Below are 25,405 nucleotides of genomic sequence, written 5' to 3'. Positions count from 1 at the left end.
AGAGCGAGTGTCTAGACTGTCCAATAATTATTTCTAGTCTTCATTCGGACTCGTCACAACGATCAAGAAATCAAAATTTTTGGAGCATTCTTTAAGCATTCGGAGTGTTCGATTTTTAAGCGAAGCAATGCTCGATTACGTTTTAATTTTACTAACGCGAGGGGAAGAATTGGAAGAAGTATTCGCTCGTTTGGTCTAAACCCACCTTTATACGTACGTGGCGTTAATTTTAGATGTGCAAAAGATAACCCTATGAATTATTCAATCGATAAATTTTTCCCGACATGTTTTCGTAGGCAGTTTCAACATATCCATTTTTTAACCGGCTGAGAATTGGTCTCGTACCACTGGCGAAAGGCCGTCCCCACGCACCGGTGCGATTCTTTAGTTTTCTGGCGTACCTTGCCGGACGCAGATCGGTCGCTATTGCCGATTAATTCGATTAATCGTATCGAGCGAACAAACCGCTCATTCGTTTGTCCTTGCCAATCGCTTTAAATTTTGAAACTGAACAGTGTTACCTATTGCCAGCGAACTACGATCGAATTATACAATCCAAACGTGCAATTAACGAAGCGTAGAAATTAAAGGGAATGAGAGTTACAACAGATTTACGTGTTAACGGTGAGTACGTGAAAATTCATTGAAACTTAGCCAGTGTTTAGCAATCGTTCGAACGCACGTGTTATACCTTTAAGGTTATCGTAGCCTGTAATTACAGCAAACGCTGTAAAACGTGGAAAACGGTTGTAAACGATATTATGAGATCTTGTAAAATGCTTCGTAGAGACTCGTCATTATTCGCGCCAACGGATTACGACTTTATTACGAACGAAAACAGTACTTAACTCTTAAATGTATAGTTCCTCCAAATGTAAAATATTTTGAAATTATTAGTTTATGTGCAATGAAACGATAAAATGAAAGTTATAAGAAAGGTCCGTTATCTTATTGCTTGGTTTTTTTTTTTTAATTGACACAAAAGTTACAAAATAGCTGCGACATGTGCAGAACGTGTATGTAAACAAATCAGAAATTAATTATAGTGAAAATGCAATTAAGACTGGAGTATTATATTACATAATAATATCGTTAATCATATTATATTAAATAATAAATTGCTTGTGTTTATGATTATATAATATTATATAATATTATTTCATATATATAATATTATGATTATATATATATAAAATTATTTTAGTCTAAATATAGAAAGGGATAGTTACGAATAATACTGAAACATTTGCATTATAGTTCGTAAATATTACAAAACAAAAACTAATTTATTTATGGATAAACGCTCTATCTATTCGTTTATATAGGTATATTATAACCTAATATTGTGAATATAGAATACATGACGAAAGAATTGTATATTAAGAAATATAGGATCAGGACGCTGAGTGGGATCAGATCAACTGGCAAAGAGTAATACTATGCATTTAAAGGTTAAGTTTCGTTGTAAAACAAAATGTCATCGGTTTGAACGATTTTACTAGGGTACAAAAGCGGAATTGACAACGTCTAAAAACTTCATTTCCTGCGTGTACAATACACGTGGTAGTGGTGGCAGAAAGTTGCAAGGTTTACGTGCACCGCTATGACATTTGAAATTTGCGTGGGTTTTCGACGAACGTTCAGTTGTCGTTGTCATTGATTCGACAACTTTGTTGGATCGTATTCATTAACATTTTGAAACGAACACATATAGGAACAAATTGCACGGAGCTTTTGTTTCTAATGATACATTTATAGTTACTTTTCTGTGGGCATTGTGATGTCTGTAATTAATTGTAATTAACAGAATTGAAGTACAACATAGAATGTTTGGAACTAGGAACGTACGTAAATAACTACAGAATAGATCGGGAATCACAGAAATATTTCCCTTACAATAAAGTTTCATGTACGTTTCGTGTATATTTTTAAGTATAAATATTTAAAGTTCCATACTGATAATGTCCGCGTCAAAAATTAGAGGAAAAATTCTGTTTAGTCAATCTTCCATGATCTTTAAGAATTGGGTATTATAGAGTATAGAGTTCGTCTTCGAAACGGTTATTATATACAAGCAATTTTTCCTATTTAAGGAAAAGTTATCTCTTTTTATCTTCTTTCTAGTCTCACTAATATTTTTCAATCTTTTATCTCCCATAAAACTATACAATTTTTGTAGAATACACTTTTGTGAAATTGTAGTTGTAGCATTTTCATATGATAAAATTAAACAAAACACTATATGAATCGACATTACTTCCAGAGATCTTCACATTTCACCAGAGAGTTCATCGTCAAATTCTATTTACGCTATGACCAAGTCTGGCACATTTTATTGAACGTTGGTCGAAGATGAAATTCAGCGAAATTTTAGTGAACCACAATGCACGTCAACGACAGTCCTCCAAATATTCTACGTGTTAGAATAATTTAGGATTGTTTGAGGCCAGTGGCCGCAGCGACTCATTAAGCCAATTAAAATGGTCAAATTCTCAACTGCTAACGTCATCGGTGATATTCAATGGCCATTCTCGGTTTCCAACAGTTTTCGTTCCTCGGCTGCGCAACAATTTAAATGAACAGCCATAAATCAAAATTAAAACGATCCAAAAGTATCCTCAATACGTCGGTGTCCGTGGTCGCTCACGAAGTGTCGCTTTATTTAAATGCTTTCTTATTTCGAAATCGAGTTTGTCATAGAGATTAATCCATCTTGATCCAATTTATTTTTCCTATTTCGCGTTAGGCGATCTGAAACAGCGGATATACAACGTCAAATGCGCGCAGCATTCGAAGCTCTAAGTATGCGTGTAGTAAATCTTTGAAAATGCCGCAGTATGTTTTTTTAGCGGTGATGAATTTTTACAATGCCACATATTACGATGGTGAAGTTGAATGATTTGAGCGAGAATGCCTATAAAATTATGCAGAGATAAATTAAATTATATACAAAATGGGAACATAAGTGGGTGTAGGAAAGAATTCAATTTTTTCTATAATTTTTCAGCAATAAACATAAAATTTTTATTTCGCGAGAAAAATTCATTGTAACGACTGCAATTAACTATCTGAAACTCATTTATTTTTAAAATATCTGCTGCCACAATTGGAAATTCAATTGAATTATAAACTTAAGTCATTGATCGAGTCCCTTAATCAAAAATGTTAATAATCACGGAATGAAACAAATAAAGATAAATCAACTGCAAATATAAATATGACATGCTCTATTTTTAAGAAAAATGAAAGAATACGTGAAAAGATAGAAAATCACTAAATAAACAAATTATTATGCCCAAGATTTGCAACTCAAAAAGCAAGTTTACTAATTTTCTCATCATTCAGAATATGTGAACACAGGTAGCTCTCCCTTCTAACGTCAAAGAGTTGGAAGATCGATCCGATATTTTGTTGTCGATTACTGTCTTCTTACACTAAAGCGCAGGTTGCTCGCTTGCAATCGTTTTATCTTCGACATCGGAAGCAGGTTGCCGTTCCTTAAGAGGTTTTATAACCCGGCGATGAAATGGCCGGCCTTGATTCACCGATAGCCAAACCGTAAGCGCCGAGGATGAGTCGTGATCCTTGGTTTGCCCGTAAAAAGGCAGGAAAGCTGTCGAGGAGGTTTCGATTCCGACGAATTATTCTCGATGGGACTCCCCCGGCCGCGAGTGTTGCTTTAATTCAAGGAAAGACTTCGACTTCGCGGGAGCGGAATCGAAGATAAATGAGCGAAGGAAGCAGCACAACGAGTCCTCCCGACGCGATATCATTAAATCGTTTAAGTTGATTTATGCGTGTGATGACGAATTAATTGCCTTCTACCTGCAACGTGTTCGATGTGAAAGCATAATGCAAGGGTGATGCATGATTATATAGTGTTGAAAGAACTTCGTTTTAGTACGTTTTAGTATAGCATTAGGAGTAGTAATAGGTATCTAGCATCCAGTAATAAAAGAAGTAGTTACGTGCTTGATACTAAACGAAGCGGATTAGATGTTTAGAATTTGTCGTGCTTTTTTCAATTTTCTCTCCAAATTAACGTTGAATTTTATTGAGATCAAAATATAATTATACTATCTCAAATTTATATCTACATGATATCCAAATATTATATAAAATACGTACAAAATACAAGTACACCATATCCAATTATTCCGTAAAAATACAATCAGTTACTATAATATAAATTTACGATCACATGTAGCCTAATAACTATGAATATTCGCACAGTCCTATATATCCTGCTAATAAATTCATCTCATTGTAGATTAACCTCTGCCAACCTTCCCCTATGGTGATTTACTATTAATTTATATTACGTCTCGACTCTCTATTTCCTCTCAACAGGCAGCATTACTTACACATCATGCAAATCCTCAATGTGTTCGACGACGTTCACGCCATCGATCGTTACCGATTCCCTGTTAATATATCCGAGCACGGCGTAGCGGAACGATATATTCCACGAACGTACCGCGGAAAGCAATGATTTATTCGTGTCCAGTCTCGGTTCCATACGTGACATAAGGTTCCGTGTGAAAGTCTTTTAACGAGGGACATTGTTCTATGGGAGGCGTCGGCAGCTAAAATGCTCCGAGCATGCACCACGACGCCCGTAGCTTCGAAACCGATAAGATACCGTTTACCATACGTGTACGCGGACGCGCCTCATATGCGGAACGGGGAACACGTGCTGTGACCCATTAATACGCACCCAAGGCTCGGATCCGTGGCTGCGCGCGTATATCCGCGAGCACATCGCAGACGTGCCGCGCAGCTTCGATAAAACCAGATCGATAAATAAAGCGAAGGGGATTCGAGATTTTTACCAAGAAATCTGCAGCGTAGGCCGCGATCCTTTTGTATCTGAATTCTATATGAGGAAATGGATACCAGGTTTCGATCGGTTTGGAGAAAACAGAACGATTATTTGCTTCTGTCGTTCGGGGGTGAAATAAAAACTTTGGGAAGATAAGCGAGTAGGCGGATATTTGGCTAAATTTATATCTGCAAAATGTCTGGTATTAATCTTACAACTTTAGATAGCAGAAGAACGGATTTGATGTCTTATTTATTCATAAAACACTCAGTGGCCTAATCATCTGCTTTAACGTTTGAAGAAAAATTTGAAATTAATGTTCCATCCGATAACTGACGTCATTCTGAATTACTGCGAGTTGATTATTATTGTACGTCTAATGGGTATTTTAGATGCATTATCCGAATGATAATACATGTTTATTTGTTAAACTGTTCTTCTATATTACTAATAATATGAACAAATTCTTTTCTTCACGTTTAAGCGGTTGTCCTTAATTCCCACGCGAACAAATCTGCGAATCATCGCAAATTGCCAGATGAATAAAAACGGCGCGTATAACGCAAGAAAGGACAGACGCATTCTTTTTCCATGGTGACAAAAAGGTGTACCTTATTGGTGACCGTGACAGCAAACAGCATAAACCTGGTACAAATACGAAAGGAAACGAAGAAAGAAAGAAAGAATGGCACACACCCCAAACACTTTCTCGTCATGAAGAATCAAGAACGATGATCGCGTCATGTCAGGCTGGTCATTATACGCGGCCAGTGAAGGGTCGACCGTGCAGCTCTTTCAGCTTTCTATCGGCCATCGACGGAAATTACACGTTGTATTCCCTTGTGTTACGAGGTACGCCGGCTATAATCGCATTATGCTTCTGCTCTGCCATCAGGAAGGCCATTACATGCAACCGGGTGCTCAAAAGAGATCGGAAAGAACTGGTATACATAATCAAACAAATGCGCTCAATTGCAGAGTTTGTAACACATTCTGAAACCGATACACGGACCGGGGTTTAAGGTCGATCATTGAAAAGACTTTTACGTAATACTCGCAGTTGAAAGTACACCTCACATTTTTACTCGTGGCTGTCGGTGCGCGCACGAGATGATCGATCTTGAAACTCAGCACGAAATTTAAGTTCCTTCTCTCTCGTAAGCTTCTGTGTAATATTGTTTACTGGATATTTTTGTATGGGAACGAGAAATGTCACGTTTTTCGGTGATTTCCTGATTTTTATATTGGCGAGAAAATGATGGTATTTTAATATTTTCTGAAAAGATCTTGTTAAAAGAAAAATTTCGACAAATCATTCTAGCTTAAAAAGCAAAGACGATATCGTAGCTTATATTTGCTCTCGACATTATTTATATTATTCTATCTACCTGTGTAAGGTGTTTTATCGTTACGAAGAATGAAAACGCATCAAATGATTTTTCTTCGATTTTTCGAACGCTGAGTTTTGTTCCACCGATGAGCGTTTAATGGCGTCTTATGATAATGCTGATATTCATAAAATTCACAGGCCGTCCGTTAGGTGTAATTTCTGCACGTGGTTAATTAAGAATAATCGTTATGGTTTATAACATTTACCGTTATTTTATCATCGTTCTCAGTATACAGTGTATCATTTTTCTTTTATAAATCAACGCGTGACAATCGAGTTATTAAAACTGTAAGGTGTTTGTTACTTGCGAATTGACTTTTTTGTATGACAAAGAACGCAATTATTGTTACATGGAATTTTGAGCACCGCGGAAAAAGCGATCGTTAAGCTTCTCACTATTTGAACAATTCTACCTGTTTTATAAAATTCTTCACTGAAAACCCTACAAGTCAATTAATGTTTTTTGACGTATCTCGAAATCAATAAAGTAATGTACGTAAAATAAAAATAGCCAGAAACGAGAGACATGTTTTCAACAAAAATTAGAAGCAATTGTTAGACTACAGATACTTATGCAATGTTATATTTTCAATTTTTCTATAAATATATAAACTTCCAAAGTCCAGTAATTATTAATCAACTTAATATCACAATCATATTAGATATTAATATTAATACTTCCAGCATAAAAGCATAATTCTTTTAACATTATAAATTAATGAAAACATAAATCAAGCAATAAATCACAAAAGATTGTTCCTTACAAGAATACCATGAAGAAAATTCTTAGACCTTATTATAGCTCCAAGAAAGTCATAACAACAAATTTCTAATCACTTACCTATCGTTACTTAATGAAACAAAAAAACAAACTCTCATTCCTAATAATAGATATTGCATTCGATGAAAAACCACTAAAAGAGACTTGCGATGAAACCGGTCAAAGGTAAATCCTAATAGTAAACTCAAGTGAAGATCTGTCGGTGCACTTTCATCGAAGTTCCGGTTTGATATAGACGCAGATGAATGCAACCACGATCATCATAAGGCTGTTTTATGGTCGAAATAGCAATAAAATATCATGATATGACAACTGGTGAAAATTTATCGACGAGATTCTTTTTCCTCTCTGGTACGATCTTCGTTCATCCTCGAGGCGAAAAATATCGAAAGGAAGGAAAAAATGCTGTTTCATGTATCATGCCAGCAGGTCACACGGATCGTGGTCTCATTCGCCTAGGGTACTCGAGAAATTGCTTCGAATTTTTATTTCGTGACGGTGGGAAATGTGCAATTTTACCATTGCTTTCAGACCATCTTTCGTTTCAAGTTTCATGGATCTTGTTATATTACTTCTGCTTACGACCAACTTTTATTTAAAAAATTCAAATACTTGCCGTATAGAAGTATCGATTTCTCATTTTAGGATTTATGACATATTTAAACTAGGTTGGTGTATACTATATGTAATGTTATTTCTGCGGAAGGTGAATTTGATAGGTCAACATCATCCGTGAGATTTTTCCTGTTATTAATTATGACCCACATTAAATCAGGTGTACCCGATATTAAGAAGATTTGCAATAAAAATATCTAAACCTTTACATTATTGGCTGTTTGGATGCAAATTCTCGAATCATTGATCATTGGAAAGCGATTATACGTCGTGCCATTCGTTAATTGCCTTCGACAGAAGGCAAATCCATTGGAGACACGCAAAGTTGTCTAGTTTCATGTTATGTCCAATCGAATCTTTTTTGCACGTAAATAAAAAGTTCATTGAATTTTTATTCGTGTTTTACGCAGCACAAGTACAAAAGACAAGGAAGAAGAAAGAAGAAACAAGGCAAATGATTAGAATTTTCTGGTTCTCTTTAGAATTCGTTCACTGTCGTTGCAATTTTCGCCTTTTTTTATCTTCCAGTTGGCAAGCGTGACTAAACGTGGGTAGCCTGGTTCATTGGACGAACGACATAACGAAAAGGCAAAGTGAAATCCAATGGATTTTTAGCCGTGCGTGAATTGCACGATTCCATAGGGGTTTTCAACGAATTCGCCTCTCTGTTGTCGATCGATTTTTCGTTTTATAATTTGTGGCACATCGTTTTCACCCTGATATTGAGAACATCGGAGAATGCAATGATAATATATCCTTTTGCTCCTTTTTCACCTTTATTTGAAATTTCGCAAAATAACATCGAAATACATTCGTATCGTTATAAAGCTGTAATTGGAATTATATGAGACAGTTGCAACATAAGTATGTAATCCAACACATCACACTATTCTTATTTCTAATCAGAAAGTTGAGAGAGTTAAATTGAACTTCAGTTAAATCTTCCATTTAATTTCTAACGAAGCAATTCGTATTTCCAAAAGAAATTAAGAAGTTACATCTGAATTACTTATCCAAATTTACTTATCCAAATGCGAACTCCTCTTAAGGATAATGAAGAACTTTAGTAAACACCAAATATATTAACTATTTGTGTCTCGATGAGCAAACCGAACAAAAATTCGTGTACTATAAAGTTAATATCGCTAATAACATATTTTAAAACAAAAATGTCAGCCAGTCTTCCAAATATTAAGAAATCCATCTTGCATTCCTATTTTTTTTCCTCCTACATAGTCTGCAAAATTTTCGGAAACTAAATCTCTAAATACTTCATTAATTCATATCAAAAACCTACAATTTATACTCTCTTTCGTAACTCAGAAATCAACCTACCGTTGAAGAACATTACACATTTTAAAAATTCCACGCACTCCAAGAGCAAAATCAATTAACTGAAAGAATTTTCTGAACGAGTGTATAGAAAAAAAAGTATGCTTGCATAACGAGCAGAAACTGGCTTTCGTCGCGTTTTAGCCGTGATGGAACGCGAGCAGATCTCGAAGACACGATGACGCGCTTCGCTCGTGTCCCCGGAGTAAATCGCGTTCCAGTTTCGTTTCGAGATTTAGAACAAGTGCAACGAACGTCTATACTACTGAGGATTTTCTTGCGTGGCGCCCCGCATTTAACGATATAATCGACGGTGCTGGACACGAGATGTCGATCGTTCACCGAACATGGAAGATTGATGTTTCCACGCGAACGAATGAGCGTTCGACTCTTCGACGACGCGTGTTCCTGCCTGGAATGCGTCTTACGTGTCGCAACTTAAGCTCGAACGAGTTTCTGTCTCGCTTATAAATTTTAGTTGCCCCTGTAGTTGGGAAACTGCTGCTTGAAACCTTGATTTGCTTTGTCTAATTCCGTCCGTGTCGTTTAACGTCTTTTTTATCTGCCAATTAGTGTCGGTATTTTATTGGAGCATAATTCGATGTCGTAACTTTTGTCAATCTACTATAGTGTATGAGTTGCTAGTTTTCAATGTGTGGAACTGATGAGAAGATCAATAGTTAGCTTAGTTCTGAATATATTGAGTTAGCGAGAGAATCTGGTTGGATTCTCAAGTTTTGGGACTTCCTTTGAGAGTTTCGTTTTGACTACAACAGCCAATGACGTTTAGTGTCTCCTGTGATTAGAGTACCAATGACTAAGCAAATTTTTGTTTTTATGAATACAATTAAAGAAATATAATACGAACAGCATGACCACTTTGGATATTTTGTTGTATTATGTGGGCACATGTGTACATTTTTGTATATTTAAATATTTTATACAAACGTCCACAGTCTAATTACAAGAGTGTACGTTCATAAATTCAACTAGGATTTCATTCCATTCTAATTCGGATAACGAAAACCATGAATTTCTATGTTTGAAGATCTGTATAGACTTTCCACATCAGCGATATTCCACTGTACTTTCTTCTTTCTGAATTTTTTCTAGTCTTGTTAATCTTATCAAACAATACTTCCATGAAATCGGATTGACACTGTTCTTACGAAGATTTGAACTAAGAATCCATAGAAATATCGACAAGGAGCCCATCTAGAGCACAAAATTCGTTTATCTACCAACGTGACGCGTAATTCAGATCACGTCGAGAGCAAGCGTCAAGATAGAATTGATCATCAAAATTCAAAGGCTTGCTACAACGTTCCGATATTGTACGTTCAACGGGCAGGCGGCTTTCATCGTAGAGAGAAGAAAAAAGTTTCAAACGTAGCAGGTCACGGGCTGGTAGGACGAGTCTCGTAGCGATGATCGTCGCGTCCCTAGAGACCGAATGACGTCCTAGTTTTCCAGAAACGATCGTGCACAGCTTCGTCTTTCTGTATGCCCGCGAAGGGGAAACGGACATTCTTGATTGAAACGTATGGTACGTTGCCGATCGTCGAGAATCAGTCGTCATCTGTTGGTGAAAGTGTAATGAAAATATCATTTTCTTGCGCAAAAACTCGATCAAGAGGCCCCATTGGAAATGTAGTGCAGAACGACGGCTGCGGTGAAATCATTTTTCAGTGGTTGATGGAAATTTAATGGACGTTTTCTTGCACGCTGAGTAGGATTGAGCTGTCGTGCAATGATTCTGTTACTGGGACAAGCGGAGTTAGTCGATAATTTATGCGCCGCTATAAATCCTCTAATATTCATTTACCGGAAATTAATGTTCTGTTAAATCGGTGATTATCTTTCGTATTAATTCAATTCCTTTTTACCTCGTTTTGCTGGTAGGTTTCTGTACACGAGTGTAATAAAAACACGAAGTTCTATTTGATATCAATAGTACCATCGAAATCTCGAAAAATATCATCAAAAATCATGCCTTTAGTCTAATTTAATATTTCTATAGTCATACAGTGTACGGTTTTTATAACAGTTACAATATACCTATTCATATATTATTTTTCCGAGCAAAACGGAGGCAGCTCTATACCTAAATAACATTAGAGGTCATTTGTATCAAATAATTAAATATTAGAAATGAGAAAAAGGTATAGATTTTTAGTACTCGATAGAAACGTTTACTACTATTGATATTAACTGCCTATATATATTTTCAACATTTTTATATCCTCTCAAACTGTTAGAAATTGCCATTTTTTCAATTAAAAAGAATATCCCGATCGTAAAACCCTCTTCTAAACGTACTAAAAACAACTTTTCACCAGATATAACCAAGAATCGATAAAAGACATGCGATTATAGGTTTCTATGCGGCAAATCGTAACGGACATACTATTGGAAGAAAGTACCATGAGCGAACCGCGCATTAATGACGATATAAACGTTTCCATGCGGTTTGATAAATACGCTAACGAAGGTGCTAAATTAAGCCGTGAAAGTAAATAAATTGCGCTAATTGCCGATGTCTACAGATGTCACATTGAAAAATCCTATTTTCTCTTGTTGGAAACGGTGTTTCTATACCTTCTCTTTTTTTTTTTTTCTTGTCTTTTCTTCTTCTTTCGTGAAGCTTGCTTCGGGTATGATGACACGGCCCCTGGGAAAATTTCGCGGAAACTAATGACTCGGGAAGCGATCGGTGTCATTAGCGGCCACGCTGTCTCTCTGTTCACCAGTGGACGTTAATAAAAACTCTAATGGACTGGTCGATGTTGTATATTGGTGACTTTGATGCGGTTCTCATACACGAATGACTCCTCACAACCGGATTCCGCTTCTTCTAACGAGCGTCTCCGGATATTTCTTTATTAATTTTTCTTTGTCGCATGCCACGACCGTGGCGAGTTAAAGGAGGCCGATTCGCCCCAACACACGGTGAAATCCCCGTAGACATTGAAAGGTCACTTCGCGGTCTAGCCTTCTCGTCGTCGGACCTCTAATTATTTCGTTTGTGTGTTACTTGAATCAGTCGGTGACTGATGCATTACATCCTCCTGCAGAAAGTTTCACTGAATACTATCTTGTTATTTCTTGTTATCTATAACTGGGAATTCGTGTAACGCCTGTTTGCTAGCTTTTAGAGGCAATGGTTCGAAGTTGTGTTGATTATCAGGGTATGATTTCTCAAAAAATATGAAACAATGAGATAGCAAGTAATAATAATTATATATGTTACTGGACTAACAGCTACGAAATTAATTTAGTGTGTAACGAGTTAAAAATTTACTCTATTAAAATCTCAATGAAACGTGAAAATTGTGTTGCCAACAAGCGAATAAACAGAGATATTTTTCGTAGCATAAGTACATATCGTTAATTTATAACGTTGTACAAGTCGGATCATTGGCACGCATTCTCAGCGCGAGCGTGTTAAATAACGTTTATGTTAATGGGTATAGGTGAGCCAATATCCTTCGAGAGAGGTTAAGATATTGCCGTTTCGTAATATCGTCGACTTTGTAGGCGTCTCCCATAATAGCAGTATGCCTAGATATCTCTATTTGTGCTCAGCTAAAGGCGGAAATATACAAGCGCGATGAAGAAAAATATCGCGCGAGTCGTGAGTACGCCAATACGCGGTGATGTACGAGCGAGACCGTGGTCGCTAATAGCGATCGGGACAATGGTGTATTTAAAATTTTATCGTTTGCCCAACGAGCACCGTTATGAATCACGTACAATCGTGATTTAATAACTGAACGCGACTTCGCTCGCCAACTATTTCATTCCCCTCTTCCAGTATTCATCTTATAGCTAGAGATGGGATTAAGCATGTTCGTAATAGGTTCGAATCTGACCGAAATGTCTCGAATATGTTGTGTGTATTTCGAAAGAAGGGAAAATGCAGAAGGGAGAAGAAGAGGGAAAGAAAGCACAGGTTTGGAATAGAAAAAAAAAGAAGAAAGGGTGGCAGAGAATGCAAAGAAAGGAGGTAATAAATAAACTGTAGATGTTTATTCATTTGCATGGACGTGGAATTTATAAGTGTATAAATATACAGGACGCAAAATGCATATAATGTGAAAAACGCGCTCACTATAAATATCTAATATTCGCGGTCTACATCGCAACGAATAATGGAAGAGAAGGAAGAGAGAATAGGAAAAAGAAAAAGAAAATAGGAAGAAGGGGAAATGCATGAAGGTCGGTAAGGGAAAAAAGAAAAGAAGAAAGACACAAAGAATGACAGGAAGGAAGATAGGAAAAGAAGTACAGAAAATTTTTTGGTTATAAGGAGACCTTTCCTCCAGGGTTAAAATAAAAGAAAACTAATACATGCTAACGTAAAACTTTCATAAGTACTCTACGTTCTGAATATACTAAATGTCTGATAATTAGCGATAGTTAATAACGAAATAATACTTTTTGTTAAATTTTAAAGGATAAGATTAGTATTTAGAAAGAGGAAAACTTAATGATTTGAAGAGAATGTTTCGAATACCGTTACAATGTTGCCTTTATGCACATATAATTGGTTTTAATTTCATTTGTATATTACCTCGTGTTTGCACTTTCCCTCTTTTGATAGAAGAGACTTTCCTTTTCGCTTCTCACATTTGTCGCTACAGAGAACGGGTTGAATTTATTTTCTATTGTTCGAACAGCTGCAAAGGGGCTTCGAAGCACCCTATGGCATTTCACTTTAAAATTTATATCCTTTAATACTGCAGCTTCGAACGAAGAGGTTTTCAATCATTTTGATAGGTCCCACGGTAAATTGAAAAGTTAAAAATTATTATTCGAGTGTATAACACTGGTGCCTTATACAATCATAAAATATAATAAAATAAAAAATCGAATCTTTTATGTCTCATAATTTAACTTGTGCATTACAATACTTAAGCAGATTGCAAAGTCCATTCTGTGAAATTCTATATTTACTTTCAGTTGCAATTGTTTATAGAACATTTACTATTGAACTTAACAGAATTCATCTCTCAATATTTTATAAATATTTCCAATCGAATACTTTTATTGGTTACGCATTGGTATTGAAACTTTAAGGTAGATGGTTTGATTTCACCGTGGTTTCACTTATCCTCTGTCTAACCACAAATTCAAACGTTCAATTTGAACGTTGATTGCAAAAGACAATTAAAGGAAAGTCGGTCGTTAAAACGGTGCAATGTTTCCACTGTCTGACACGGAAGTGCTTGTGAATCGTCTTGATTGGTATTGCATTTAATCTCAACCAGATGCACGCCTACAATCGGCATCGCGATTCCATTCTAATATTCTCCATCCATAATGCGGCCGCCAGTGCATTTATCAAGCTGATATTTATGTGAAAGCTCGGTTCGCGTGCTTTTAGTGACCGTTTTCTTCCTGCTCGAGATTGCACGGATAACGAAGTGATTAGAGAAACGTCCGTGGAATTTTCTTGCACAAGGTGGTTATTTGCTTAATTGCTATGACAATGACTATCGTGGAAGAATAATCTTAGTCATAAGAAATCTTCATATTCTTCGTGTAGTACAGGATACTTTTATGGTTTTCATTCGAAATAAAGTTTATATTCTTTTACTATATTTAAGAATGAAAAAACAATTTCTAGTTACCTTATGCATAGACGGATATTAATACAAGAACATTATTTAAAAAATTGGTTAATTTATGTAATGCTACAATAACTCACGTTACATTTTTCTGTACAGTCGTCAGGTTATTTATTGTCTATGAAACATTCTAGTACAATACAGGCTATTAAAAAAAGAAATCATAAAATTACAACAAATTAAACAATTCATCTAATTACGATCAGCCTGTGAACATCTCTCATTCCGTAGCGATGAAGTCTCGGCTTTCGATCCTATCGCAATAAAACCATAGTTACTTCTCTGGCTGCGAGTTCGCATTATTATAACCAGTCTAGCGATTAATCATCGAGCACGAGCTTCCCATTGTCCTGACACGGGTGTTGCATTGTGCGCCCGAAGCCAGCAGCTGACTTACGTGGGACAACGGAATATAACTATCACTGCGTTGTCCATCGGATTCTTATCGGTGACTAATCTGTACTCCAATGTATCTATCTTTCTACCGTTTAAACGATCGCACCAGACCACTAATTCTCCTTTCGATGCGTCGCTGACGCAACTGCAGCCGCTTAATTCATGCATCTGACCGCGATTGTCCATGGAAACTACAGTGAAACTTCGTTTGTCCAATTTCCATTTACAGTGAAGCGCTATTTCGCGATATTCCATTTATTTTGCGTAATGAAATTTTACAGTGGAACTTCATTTCTTTGTTAGAAAATATTCACGATAAAATTTCATTTATTTGGATTTTATCTGCTGGAATGAAATTGTAGTTAATTCTTAATTAACTCGCTATGCGTCCAGTGAAATAATGTATAAAAATAGTATAAATGCAATATTATTGAAAATGTGGTAAATTATAGTATCTAAGGTACGTATTGTTTTATCTAGGTATAAAAATTTATTAAAAGATAAATAGTTTAAAAGATTAATTATACAAATCGATGATAATAGATACAAAGTTTAGCTTAAGACGCGCAATAGTGCAGTAAATACTTAAATTTCTTCAAACTTCGTAGAATTTTATAAGCTACATGGAAAAAGAATGAGTAACGAGAAAAATATTAAAGAAATCTTTGGCATTTCTTTCCAGAGTCATCATGTTCAACGAAAGAAATCAATATTTTAAATTGAATGAAAATCTTGCAAAAATTAGATGACCCTTAATGTTTCAATTAAACTCCCGTCGATTGAAGCTACTTATTTGGATACTGTGAATAACGAGGAAAATCAATCAAATTCTATTAAGTATATGAGCTGTTTGTTCCACGATAGGTTCAAATAAATAGAATTCTATTATAATCTGCTTGACAATATATAGTAAATAGGAGAATGAGGTATTTGAAACGATGGAAGATAAAACTACCAAGAAATCTTATAAAATGGAGCAATTTCGATTAAAATATTAATTTAATTTCCTTAATCTTTTTCAATTCTTTAAATTTCTTTAATTTCTTTTTATTTTTTTTTTTTTTTAATTAATTGATTAAATTTCATCATCTAAATTTCTAGCTCAATAATTCGATTATTGAGCGATTGAGAAATAGATTTCCAAGAAATCCTTCAAATGGTACAAATTCGATTAGCTAGTGTAATAATTAGATTCCATTCATTATAAGGACGAGTGAATGGCAATTTTGCGATTAACAAAATTCACGTACCAGATAACACGATCGAGTCCAACGAACGAATCAAAGGTAGGCACTTATATAGTCCGCTTCTGAGATCTCTCGATGTTAAAATACCGTCCATCCTCGCAGCAGGGATTGCAATTGATATCATCGTACGATAGCGCCATTGAATTGGCCGTGTGTCGATCGTAAGCTCGTATAAATTGAATTTACAGTTACTTAAAGATAATTCGAAGTCCAATTCCGACGTGTAAGAGAATGTAATTAAAATCGAGACGCGCCTTCGTAACGGAATAAATACAAATGAAAAGGCTCCTTTGTGCAGGTGGAAAAAGAATTCACGGTGAAAGATGCGATACGAAGACGATCGAACGAGGAGAGGCAATTTTTCAGTTTCATCTCGAGTTCGATGGGTTCGCGTTGCCGGCGCATTAAAAGGATCTCTTTAGAAGGAACGCGTGCACGAATATTATTCGCTCGTTTGATTAATGATAGACGCGCGTATCAGCACCTCGGTATCTGAGCCGCGAGATCACAATTCGACCTAGCCGCAAGTAGGTTTAATCAAGCTTTTCATTACGCGCGCCATAGCGAGCAGAATGCGTGGTTGATAGATCGCTGGTACGTCGAAGGTGATGCGATCTTTTGATTCGCTTATATTGACTATAAAACGTGAGTCAGTCGAATTGCCCTCGAATAGTGTAAATTCAAATTAATATTTTTTGTATTAACCAGTTTGTGAAAACCTACGCAGAGCAAATTTTATTAGCGTAATGGGTAGATTCTAGATATTAATGCAAATTCCGGTTTTTATGAACCAGTTTTTATATAGAAACAGGACTTAAATAGACATTCGCTTTACTCCTTAGTCTAGTCTTTGCTACGACGCTGTCCACTATAAAACGTGGATCTGTGTACGTATGACTATATTACTGAAGGGGTTAAATAAACAGAGCATGGAATACGTTTCTCTAAAGAAATATATAACGATGCTTGACATGATGCAAAATGAAAATATTACTGTAGTAAAGAGAGAAATGACTATTGGGTCGACGAACAAGCATTCGGTGGGAAAAAGAACGTGTGAGATCGATGCGGCTCATTGGCCACGTGTAAGTTCTAAAATTGCATGTGGATCCTATTACAAGTATGCAGTTAATGATTAATGAGCTTGGAACAAAGAAAAATTTTTCTTATTTTTATTTCATTTCGTTGCTAGAGATACTAGATTCTCTAGTGTTTCACTTTAACGGTTCGAAAGTTTTTGATGGATGGAAGCTTAGCCTCGTTCGCACTAGGTGAAAATTAACAGTTTTGACAAACTGTCAAAACTTGGAGTGAAAGTTGTATCGAAATGTTTAATTGTAGGAGAATATATCGTGTCCTACATTTTGAAAATTTTGTAATTTTTTTTATACCGAAACAGGTCATTTTTTGAATTATGTATTTGCATACGTAAAGTACATATTATATATATTAAAATGTAATTTATATATTTACTTATACAAAAATGTGGAAAATATCAGAAGTGAAGTACAGTTTATGGTATGGTATTGCCAACATATAAAAAGTAAGACACGAAGAAATTCATTCAAATTTCATTTCTTTATGACTGTTAAAAAAATATGAATTTGCACAAATAGTCGCACTCTATTACCTTATCAATACAAATAAAAAACACTCTACGAAAATAGATTCTTTTTTTAAACCATGAAAGTGAAAGTGACTTAAAAATCGAAATATCGGAAGTAAACGCAAAGCAGCAAGATCCATCAGAGTCTATAACTCGTGGCGATGTAATAAATATCGTTTTCAGAACGTTCAGCGACGTTGTATTAAAATCAGCAACACCAGTTACACGTGAATTTCATGTTTCCACGTTAGCGGCGCGATACGTAAGGTCCTCGTTACAGCGTTAGCCGCCAGCTAGACACTATATCATCATTAACCGGGCAAGTTCTCCACCATGCCGCGTTATTATCTCTTACATAACCTTTTTAACTATTCGAAATCACTTCCATTACGGCTGGTACGGTGTCATGAAACCGAGGCAACACCGATCAGTAAACGCGTCCATAAGATTAGCAGGCGTCGAACGAGTAGAAAAGTCGAACAAGTGTCGTACAAACTGAACAGGTTTCTAAACCGGTGATCGAGGTTAATTGACCCTTGTCTACGGCGAAGATCAGCTCATAAATTAGAAGCATCACTTTCTATGGCCAGTCGTAAGCCAACGTCGGTTGAGAATAATGGGAAAAGAATAACATTCGTTCATTCGATTTTTCGTTCTACGACGTATATTAGGATCATCGAGGCTCGTGTCGTTACTGTCAGCAACATAACTACTTCATTATAAACCATTTTATACGCGTGTCGAACCGATTTCAACACTAGCTATTTCAAACGAATTAGTTCCATTTCTCGCGTTAAGATTTATCAGCGATGGTAGCCGATGAGATACCGACGCGTTGCAACTGAAAGTTTTCTTTACTTTCAAGGATTAGAAATATGTACATTGCACAGAGTTGGAAACTGTATCTAGGTATATAGGCTGTTATTATCTCTTCGACGTTCAGCCTGCAATCTGTATTCGATTGTGATTTCGTTAGCTGACATTTCAGTTCGACGTTCTATGTGAGGCGCTGTTATTAAGTTGCAAGACGCACCGTTTCTCCGGATATTAATATTGATCTTTGACAGTTGCTGTAACATAATCGAGAGAAATGGAGGCTCGAAGGAATCGTAATGCCAATGTCGATTCCATCAACTCTTGCTACGGCTATGTATATGCCGTACACGGTTTCCTTTCATTTAAATGTCGTTGTTTCTTCGCTGTTTTCGTGTCTGGCGATGATAAGTTCATTCTACTCGTTACCTTCTCTGATTGTATTCTTGCCTAGCGAAGAGATATAGCAACAGGGATATAACAGTATTTAAAAATTAATAGAAAATAGTTTTTGGATGGTGGTTGAAAAGCTCTTCAAAAAGTTATTCAAATCGCTTCAACCACGCTGATTTATTCCAGAAAAGATTGTTTGTAAAATTGTGTCTAATAAAAATTGTAATGTTTCTAAGAAATTCATCGATCTTAATTTCACCAATCTCATACTTCCAATCATCCATGAATATTTCAAAATAAACTTCCAAGGTTTTCTCCCATCAAACATTCGTTGCCCTTAACGTATCATTAACGTATCTCTACTTTCTGTTCAACAGGAAGAAATTGGTGAAATCATCGAGTCAGCGCCGTCGACTCCTCTGATCATTAAAAGCGAGCCAAAGTATCCCCCACAGACGGCGCCGGTGCAGGCAACGTGCTACGCGACGACCGATCTGTGCAACGTGAAATCGCTTCCCCCAAAAAGCTTCGCGTTCAGACGACAGAACTCCGCCGGCAGGACCTGCAACGCCGTCGAGGACATCGGCGAGTGGTCGAACTTCAACACGATCATCGCGAACGAAATCAACGAGCTGACGAAAGAGCTGGAGCGGAAGAGGAACAAGGAAGAGTTGAGGATCGTGCAGTACAAGGAGCTGTTGAACGAGTTCGGCATATCGGACAGCGAGAGTTCCGTTGGAAGCTCGTGCGAGGCGAGCACCGATCGATCATCGTCCCGGCCGAACAAGGAGAACCGTGATCGACGAAATGGAAAGTTGTTCAGCGACGAGACAGCCTATCGCTTCCTGTTGAGCTCGGACTACGACGAGCCACAGGATCGGATCGTTTCCGCGGAGAACGATCGAAGAAAGAGCGGAAGCGTACCCGAAGATCTGCAACGCATCATCGTTGCACATAGATATCAACGAGGATACCATAGGGATGTCTTGAACACCGACTACGACCAGCCAAATAATTCATCATTTATGAGTTTCATGGAGGATCACGGGCAGATCGATCGAAATACTTCTAGTCTATCGTCAAAACTGGATCGCGGACGTGCGGTGGAAGAAGAGGAAGAAGATGATTCGCGCGCCAAGTACCTTGGAAACAGTTACGACCAACCAAAGAAACATGTAGAGATAAGTTCGAAGACCAATGAAGAAGTCGATGAAAAGAAAACAGTTGGACCTTCGCAGATCGGCTCGTACAATTTGCTCGGTATCGACATGGATAAAGACGAGTCAAGCGCGAAATTACCACCGAGACAACGGTTGGACGCCCACAGAAAGACTAGCCTGCCGATGAATTTGGCGAACCAGAAACGGAGGAGAGTGCCGAGATTGGCTAGAATTCGGCGCAACGACGACCAAAACGCGATGGACCCCGACTATGACCTGGATGAGGATAAAATACATTCGCCTGGGCCGAGGTCGTTGGACGGTAACGGGCCTAAATCGGCACCAGTCACGCCAACGGAGGAGAAAAAGTCCCCATTTTCGAAGTTTCTGTGGAAGAAACACGCGCCTGTTTTTCACGAGAATACAGAGGATGTCGTTCTCGTCAGAGTCTCCTCGTTACCTGATCAAGATTTTCTTCATATGGAGAACGACACATTGCAGGGGAAGAATGGCCAAATCAATTCCAAAGGTCTTTCGAAGAAAAGAGCCGTTTCGCCGTTGACTTTACGTTCAGATATATCGGCGAAAAGATTGTCAGAGTCTGATAAGGATGTGAGACAAGTTAGTCCTGTAGATTTGAAAAAATTCTCACTTTCGAGATCGAGAGGGAACGACGTAGGTGTTAGCTGCGATCTTCCGAAAGACGATCACGCTGGTTCAATAGGAAGCGTCGATAGTGGAAAGTTTGATCGAGTGGAGAATATGGACGTGAAGAAAATACTGGATGAACAGAATTCTAGATCTGGTTCGGTGAGCATTTATGAATTTTCTTTTTTATTTTTTTGAAGATTCGTTTCTAATATCATGAGCTATAGTATGCGTCACATTTACTTTCCTTTTTATTCGTAGAATAAAATTGATCGTACGATATATCAATGGAGCTATCAAACCTATCGGAATAATATTCGGAATTTCGGAATTTTTGTTTTTAGGATTAGCGTTAATATTAAAATAATATTTAAAATTGATATTATATACTTCTAATTATTTTGTATACTTCAATATAGCATATATCATAGTTTAATAGATCTGATGTTGGTTTTCACAAAAAATTTTATATAATATTTTGTACGTAGTTAATTTTCAATAATTTTACCAGCAATATTTGAAATATTAATAAATACAGATACGCGAAAGTGAAATTTTGAAAAATAAATGTTCAATGAGTCGGAATTAGATTTATTTGTTCGATGATCACCGGTTGCAGAAAGTCGACGGTAGAACATTACAGGTAACAAGATCAAATCTGTGCTTCGAGTAACGAAGTGAAACACTTTCAGCTACCGATTTCTCTTCAATCCCTGTTATCGAAGATCCGAAATGGCTCTGGTTCATGCTGCCCGAACAGCCCACCGATGGATTCGCTTACTTGTGCCGACATGGCCACGCAAACTTCGCCAGCTATTTCGAGAAGTTCCAGCTTCACATGGGTCAGTGATTGTGACTCTCCACGAGGTAACTCTCACGTTTATTCGAGCGTTCTTCCTGCTCCATCAAGTCGTTATTTGAACTTCTACTTCTGTCCGTATTTCACGACTAATAGCCAGTACCAATAAAACACGATAACCTACGGAAGGAGTGAATTTATGGCATGTTTTTTTCTCATTTATTTATGGCTACTTTCAATATTTCATTAACTAATGTTATATACGTATATCGTTGATAGCTATAAAAGCGATGCAACTCAAGAAAGTGTATTTTTCAGGAAATGGATTTCAAATAGAAAGTATGAACTGAAAGAACATTGTTAATTATCATGCTTTATCATTTAGGAATTAGAAGATTTCTTTTCCTTTATAAATTTTCTATTAGTATTTCAATTCTTGGATTTGAAAATCTCTAATAAAATATTGTTTATTCTTAGTTCGATAATTGAAATTGAATTAGAAACGAGTAAAGACAAATCACACATATAAATACGATATAACTTATTTTTGACAAAATGAGCTGCAAGAAAATATAATAAGCTCTAAATAAAGCTTGGAATGGTATACAATCCTATTGATTTACAATAGATATCAAATTCATCATAATTGTCCGTAATTACAACAATTGATTTCATAAACCCAGTAGAAACAAAAGTTAATCATGTAATTAGCCAGTTTTCATAGTGTTAACCTGTTAATCAGTTTTCATCATCAAGTACCAATCGTACGTTCATTTCAATAGCAAAAATGTAAACATTGAGAAATGGATGTTCACCCGATGGATTTATTATTCCGGTCTATAAATGAATGTTCGCAGCTGAATCGCAAATGGATTCGCAATCGTTGCAAGACGAGAGCACGTTGGACCCTGGCTCGCCGCAAGACACCGTGGACGATGACAATAGATCGTCGTCGTCGTCGCAAGATCTTCTGCAGAGCATGGACGAGATTTCCTCCGGAAGCCTGTCGCCGGATACGACCGACAGAGCATCTCCGCTCGAGAGTGGCATCGGCACCGCCAGTCCTCCTAGAAGCACCGATCGACGGATAGTTAAGCGTAAGTCGATTATTGTTTCTCCAAATGAAATTACGTATTGTGTGCACTTTCCTCGAGAACGTCGTTCTTAGCTATTTAACCGTGCAATTTGAAATGTTTTATGGCTATTGTGTGTTTCGTCCAAATTTGTATGAATTAATATAATTAGTAGATTATGAATGTTTATGCATTTATGAGAAATTGTAAAATGTGAAGAAGTAAAGAATATATACAATATACGGAAATATATAAAATATCAAAGGTATAACAATCACTATAATTTTTCGTGAATAAAATCTCTGCTTACGTTTTTTAGTTTTGTTCATAAAAACTTGAATTTGCATAAACATTCGTGATCTCATAATTCTAAAATATTGAGATAATAATAATACGTAGTATTAAAAGCCTTGATACTGGGTTATATGGAATGTTACCATATAGTAAAGAAAGAATCAGTAGGAGGTTTTACATTAAGATTGGTTTTAACCCCAAGTTACGTACGTACAATATAGCCCAAGGGATTATTAACGTGTTAATAAACTTACTTTGGGAAAACGGGACAAAAGCATACTCATCATAACGAAAGCTTATCTTCTTTCTTCATATCAACATTTCTTTTCAAATTTTAATCTTTCGTTTTCCCAAAATCCGAATCACAAATTAAATTATCTTCAGATCATGCATTCCAAAATAAACTGACACTTCATATATAACAACTTAATATTTCATTTAAAATTCCAATGTGGTATATGTTTTCCTATATTCGGCTATGTCCATAAAAAGTTTCTACAAGTGTTTAAATACTTTGGTGGGCCACTATACATTAACTTATCCTCGGATAAACATATCTTCTATACTAATCCAAACACGTCCAAACACTCAAGGCTTCATTGCATCATCAAAGAGTCATCTTCTCGGTCACAGCCCCGTCCTCCAGCAAGTGTCACCGCAAAGAGACCTGGGAGAGAATCCGGCGGCGGCCATCGAAGTTGAACTCGAGGAACGACAAACATTCGCAGGACGTGTGGATCAAACGCGAGAGCGTACACACGCAGACGAAGGAAATCGACGACCAATATTCGCAGGACGCAGTGGACAGCAGCAGCGGGCTTGACGACACCCTGCCGAGGATCAAACCGCCTCGGCCGACCAATTTGCCTCTGTGTGAGTTTCATTAACGTGCTATGACGCGTGGACGGCGCTAATCGCGCCTCTAAACACGTCGTGCATTCAACGGACATGCAAATTGCACGGTTCCAATGCCGCTCGTTTTCGAGGGGACAATATTCTGCAAAGTCAAACATCGCTTTTGTCCTGTCCGTTTGCGAAGCAATTAACCGAGCCGCAACGTTTAATCGAGGGAAAAATTCTTCGTCGTGCTGGGGAAAGGTTTCGATGGTAATCGACGTTCCCCTCCAGCGAATGCAAATAGAAAGAATCTGCGACTGTGGGTATTGCTGCGTGAGATGTAATGAAGGAATAGAGGTGGGGGATCGGTTGTGTATGCATATTGGTTAAGTAAGAAGGTTCTTTAATAAGTTTGTAGAAATGCTGTGTAATTATTCTATTATGTATTTCTGATTTTTATTGAAATGGCGATGAGTTTCTTGGCTCCAATCGTTGACTACAAGGATTGTTATAAAATAAAAATTTATGTAATGTTTATATATGTACAGTGAAAGCTAATCAAGAATCAAGAAGAATATAAATAATAGAATTGAGTATGAATAATGGAATATGTAGAAAATGAAGAGAAGAGAAGATATGTAGATTTCTATGAAGATATAAAAAGGAAATAAAGAGACGTGCTACTGTAGTAATTGGTATACATATGTATAATACTTTCAGGAGGAATGATCAAGTCCATTTTTTAAATATTACATATATCACCACCAATATTACATATATCAATGCACCACCAATGCATTAAAAATTCGCCTTGTTATTCATATTTCATAGCCCTTCAAGATCGTCTCATATTCTTGTAAGAACTAAAGCTTATTAACTGTTTTGTGATCAGTTTGATAAGTCCTTCTTCTGATTTTTTAAAACGAATGATGTGTTTCACAGTAACTACGTTTCGAGCGTTCTATGACAATTTTCATGAGTGAATAATTTGTTTAATATTTTATTTAACAGGTCTGTCCACTACAGCGAGTAGTTCGCTAAGCTCTGGAGAATTATTGGAAACACCTCCCAGAGCCCCGTCCTCCCCTTCCGCGGCGAGTCTTCAATTAAAACCGGAACCCCTAAGTGTGGAGATGGGCGGAAAGAGTAGCAGCGCACCCCTGTTGGAGAACAACGATGTGGAAAAGACGAACGGGAAGGTGCCGGTAGGTTCATAAATCATGTAGAGTATATATGTCACATTATGATATATACCTAACTCTATCCCTCTGTTATCTAATTCTATTACCTTAAATTTGAATTTTTTTCATAAAAAATCTATCGAAGGAGATCATTTTAATCAAAATTTTACGTAATTAGAAAAGAAAATTACGTAATATGAATAGAAAAAGTTTTGTAGTTGAAAATCTGTATTCAGGAAGTACATTCTTGTATTGATTGATTAATTTTAAAAGTATTTACACATAGCTTTTTGGAATATGATGAACATGAAGCCCCATTGAAATGGAAAAGATACGTAGTTTGTTCAAATGACGCACGTTCCTCGTAGCCAATCGAACCGGCGCGTGA

The 25,405-nt window shown here is 36.7% G+C and overlaps 1 protein-coding gene across 2 annotated transcripts in view; it reads left to right on the top strand.

Moving 5' to 3' along the window:
• The window catches only part of LOC100652305 (rho GTPase-activating protein 7), a 351,036-nt gene that overhangs the window by 102,627 nt on the left and 223,004 nt on the right, over positions 1–25,405 (top strand). The window contains exons 3-7 of one of the 2 annotated variants that reach the window (XM_003393367.4): positions 19,403–20,995; positions 21,526–21,700; positions 22,490–22,729; positions 23,633–23,872; positions 24,848–25,041. In XM_003393367.4, the coding sequence (XP_003393415.2) occupies positions 19,403–20,995; positions 21,526–21,700; positions 22,490–22,729; positions 23,633–23,872; positions 24,848–25,041 (2,442 nt within the window). The remainder of the gene's footprint in view (positions 1–19,402; positions 20,996–21,525; positions 21,701–22,489; positions 22,730–23,632; positions 23,873–24,847; positions 25,042–25,405) is intronic. The other variant, XM_012312804.3, reaches the window with a different exon arrangement.

Source organism: Bombus terrestris, chromosome 1 (assembly GCF_910591885.1).
Source record: "Bombus terrestris chromosome 1, iyBomTerr1.2, whole genome shotgun sequence".
Lineage (NCBI taxonomy): Eukaryota > Metazoa > Arthropoda > Insecta > Hymenoptera > Apidae > Bombus > Bombus terrestris.
This window is presented reverse-complemented; position numbering and strand designations above follow the sequence as displayed.